The sequence below is a fragment of the Chiloscyllium plagiosum genome, chromosome 1 (assembly GCF_004010195.1).
Source record: "Chiloscyllium plagiosum isolate BGI_BamShark_2017 chromosome 1, ASM401019v2, whole genome shotgun sequence".
Lineage (NCBI taxonomy): Eukaryota > Metazoa > Chordata > Chondrichthyes > Orectolobiformes > Hemiscylliidae > Chiloscyllium > Chiloscyllium plagiosum.
In genome coordinates, this window is record NC_057710.1 from 120083657 (window position 1) to 120088300 (window position 4644).

A 4644-nucleotide genomic window follows, 5' to 3' on the forward strand; every position below is an offset into this window, starting at 1 on the left:
CCTCCGCCCAACCTCCCCAACACCACACACACCTCCTCCTCTCCACCCCCACCAAGTAATTCTTCTGCACTATACAAGGTATCCAAAAACATCTACAAGGCATTTCAAAAGGGGAAATGTAATATTTAGCTGTAATGCAACTCACTGACTAATTTGTTCTTCTGCAAATCAGAAACCAGGAATAGTCAAATATAACAGTCACCCTTGAAGACAGAGACATTTCATGTGAACTGAAACGTCGCAGTGATCCTACAGGGATCACAAAGGCTCTAAGGCTAGTTATCATCTGCCATCATGTGAATGGTGAGCTAACTTAGGGAAAATCAGCCCTCAAACCTGATGGTCCCCTGGTCCCAACTGGTTTGCTTTAGACTGGATTAGAACTTTTAGCTGCTGTGGCGTTGGGAGATGTTAAGGCTGCCAAGTTTGCTTTCATTGAAGACGATTTGCAATGACATGTACCTTTTTCTCATTGATGTCTGGTTCTTCAACATCCTCATCTTCAGCAGAATTTCTCTGCATGTCCTTTACTTTATTCATCAGTTCAGCTTTGACAGCTGATGTGTTGTAGTAAGTGGGACAACGTGCTGAAGTTGCTCCTGTCTCTCTCTCTTCTTTTCTGGATACATAGGAGGAAGTTTAAAAGACATGAGTTGCTGCTAATGAACACAATCTTTCCAAAGAACAACAAAAAAAGGAGAACTGCTTTGGATAGGACAGATTAGAAACTTTCTGTTTAACAAAATGACACCAAATACATGGACATCTCCATCACTGAAAACCTCTTTTGTTAAGTTGCTTTCCTGCTTAACCCTCACTCCCTGGAAAGGTCCTAAGTTGTACCAAGATTGAGAGTACAACAGGTCAACATGATCTTGATGAGCCAAATGGCTTCCTGCTGTTTCATTTTATGATTATATGATGTATATGTTCTTGCTGGTTTTGAATCTAGAACATAACCATGGGATGGTTATTTGACCTCCAGGGTTTCACATATAGACCTGAGCGGCACGGTGGCACAGTCGTTAGCACTGCTGCCTCACAGCGCCAGAGACCCGGGTTCAATTCCCGCCTCAGGCGACTGACTGTGTGGAGTTTGCACATTCTCCCCGTGTCTGCGTGGGTTTCCTCCGGGTGCTCCGGTTTCCTCCCACAGTCCAAAGATGTGCAGCTCAGGTGAATTGGCCATGCTAAATTGCCCGTAGTGTTAGGAAGGGGTAAATGTAGGGGTATGGGTGGGTTCCGCTTCGGCGGGTCGGTGTGGACTTGTTGGGCCGAAGGGCCTGTTTCCACACTGTAATGTAATCTAATCTAAATCTAATCTAGACCTCAATGAGACTACAACAAAAGTATATCTTCCAGGTGAACAAAAGACATCCTTTCCTTCTGTGTAATTCAAGCTCAAAGCAGCTACAACCTTAGCGAAGATCAACAAAAACAGTCCAAGCATCAGCGTATGCTTTTGTAGTGTATAAAAGTAGGGAAGTTTTGCTGCAACTGTACACGGCATTAACGAGGCTGCACTGGGAGTACTGGGGACAATTTTGGTCCCCTTATTTGACAAGAGATGTAGTTCTATTGGAGTCACGTGAGAGGAAGGTCATGGATTGATTTCAGAGACTAGGGATTTGTCTTAAGACCAATTGACCAGTTCTGCCTATATTCTCTGGGGTTGAGAGGACTGAGAGGAGATTGAATTCAGGCACAAGATGATTGAGGCACAAGGTGATTGAGAAACTGGATGTAGAAAGGATGTTGCCTCATCTGGGGCAGTCTAGAATGAGAGGTCATAACTTTAGGGTAAGGGTGGCAGATTTAAAACAGAGTAAGGAGACATTACTTCTCTCAAATAAATCTGTAGAATTCACTATCTGAGTGCGCTGTGGATGCTGAGACATTGAGGAAATTCAAAGGAGGATACAGATTTTTAATGAGTAATGGGTTGAAGGGTTGGAAACATGGGTGGGACTGGGTCGAGAGTGTGGTGCTGGAGAAGTGCAGCAGGTCAGGCAGCATCTGAGGAGCAGGAGAATCTCAGAGAGGAGGGTGGAGCAGATAGGTGGGAAGGAAGATTGACAGGTAGTCATGAGGGTGGTGTCGAGTTGGAAGATTGGATCTGGGATAAGGTGGGGGGAACGGGAAATGAGGAAACTGGTGAAATCCACATTGATCCTGTCTGGTTGGAGGGTCCGAAGGTGGAAGATGAAGCGTTCTTCCTCCTGGCGTCAGGTGGTTAGTTGAGCGGGTGGGAAGTTGAGTTGAGGCCAAGATAAGATCAGGCGTGATCATATCAAATGGCAGAGTAAGCTCAAAGGGCTGAAGATCTACGTCTGCTCAGAGTTCTTGTGCTGTTCATCACTAAGCAGCATGCTGGCCAATTACTTTATGTCTTTACATTGAATATCAGACATTTTATATTTATTTATGTATCTGGAGAAGGTGAGTGATGCAAGAAATAGTGAATGAAGATCAGACTGTGGTTGTATATAAACTGTTCTTAGGACAGTGAGCCAACTAAGTTTATATTTAGACTGGAGCTTTGAAGAACCAGTGATCTCCTCTTTTTAACCGTCAGCTCTTCCTCATCAGTACCCTCCCACTTTGTAATGCTATAGACACCTGATTAGGCGATGTTAAACTGAAGCTGGACTCAACTCTGGGCACGACTCTTCCCCACACTGCCCCCATTGCTGAAATGGCTCTCATGTTTCTCAGAGCCCAAAGCTGTCTGAATGAATAATCAAGAGATTCAATTAATTCTCTTCTGCTTCTGTTCGAGGTCAAGTGCAAATGAGAATCATGGCATTTTGTAATTTTCAGATTGTTTAACAAATTTGTGGACACTAGGGTAAGTTTAGCTGCAACGTACCACTATATAGGATTATTCTGCATCTGTAAGACAGACCAAAAGACACAGGAGCAGAAACTGGCCATTCAGCCCATTGAGTCTGCTCAGCCATTCAGGGCAATCAATGCTCATCTGATAATCTTCAACTCCATTTTCATGCATTATCCCCATAATCCTTGATTCCTTACTGATTAAAAATCTATCTCAACCCTGAATATACTTAATGACCAGGTTTGATAGCCCTCTGTGATAAAGGATTCCACGGATGAACCACCCTCAGAAGGAAATACTGCTTATCTCTGTCTTAAATGGATGACTCCTCATTCTAAGAATATGCTCTCTGGTTCTAGACTCTACCACAAGTAGAAACAATCTCTCCTTGTCAAGTTCCCTAAGAATCTTGTATGTTTCAATAAGTTGCCTTGCATTCTTCCAAATCCCAAAGAATATAGGCCAAACCTACATTACAGTCCCTTCATACCTGGGCTAGGCCTACTAAACCTTCTCTGGATTTTTTCCAATGCTAGAATATGTTTCTTTAGATAGAGGGTCTAAGTAATTTTTTAAAAAAACTGTTCATGGAATTCTCAGCTGTGGTCTGACTAATGCTTTGTATAGTTCTAGCAATACCTCCCCACTTTGATACCTTATTCCTTTTGAAACAATGGTCACTATTTAATTTGCCTTCCCTTTCCCTGCTGAACATGTATGTGAACATTTTATGATTTATGCACAAGGACTCTCAAATCCCTCTTTGCTATGTCTTTTTGCTGTTTTTCTCCATTAAATAGTATTCAGCCCCCCATTCCTCTTGCCAAAGTGCATAACCTCACATTTTCCCACATTATGTTCAATCTGCCAAGTTTTTGCTGACTCACTTAACCTGCCTACCTCCCTCTGCAGACTATTTTAAGATATCCTCTTTACTTGCCTTCCCAACTATTTTTGCGTCATCCACAAACTTAGCTGTAGTACATTCACCTTCCTTATCTAATTCATTAACATACGTTGTAAATAATTGTGTTTATGAAGAAAAGTTGATTGTGGTGGCATTCCATGAGTAACAGGATGCCACTCTGAAAATGCTCCTCTTACCTCAACTATTCTAGTAGGAAGCCAATCTCACATACGCATAAAATGCCTTTGGGTTATCCTTGATCCTATCCGCCAAAGATTTTTCATGCCCTCTCTTGGCTCTCCTAATCCCTTTCTTCAGGTCCCTTCTGGCTATCCAGATCCAGACTTGTAGTCCAGCAAGTAGGCTAGCTGTTTGTCAGGATGTCCAAGTATGTGGGGAGGCTGTGAAGAAAGTAGCACTGACAGGGAATACTTTCGGACACAGAGATGGGTTCAAGTGCATATACTTCAACGCAAGGAGTATCAGAAATAAGGTCAGTGAACTTAAGGCATGGATAGGTACCTGGGACTACAATGTTGTGGCCATCGCGGAAATGTGGATAGAAGAGGGACAGGAATGGTTGTTGGAGGTTCCTGGTTACAGATGTTTCAGTAGGATTAGGGAGGGTGGCGTTGCTAATTAGAAATGGTATAACAGCTGCAGAAAGGCAGTTCGAGGTGGATCTGCCTTTAGAGGTAGTATGGGCTGAAGTCAGAAATAGGAAAGGTGCAGTCACCTTGTTGGGTGTTTACTATAGGCCCCCCAATAGCAGCAGAGATGTGGAGAAACAGATGGGGAAACAGATTTTGGAAAGGTGCAGAAGCCACAGGGTAGTAGCCATGGGCGATTTCAACTTCCCAAATATTGATTGGAAGCTCTTTAGATCAAATAGATTGGA

At 43.1% G+C, this 4644-nt stretch overlaps 1 protein-coding gene across 8 annotated transcripts in view; it reads right to left on the reverse strand.

The window, feature by feature from the left end:
* shroom3 (shroom family member 3) overlaps nt 1-4644 on the reverse strand; it is a 442567-nt gene that overhangs the window by 4529 nt on the left and 433394 nt on the right. For all 8 annotated transcript variants that reach the window (XM_043695357.1, XM_043695296.1, XM_043695305.1 and 5 more), the window contains one exon: nt 463-619. In XM_043695357.1, the coding sequence (XP_043551292.1) occupies nt 463-619 (157 nt within the window). The remainder of the gene's footprint in view (nt 1-462; nt 620-4644) is intronic.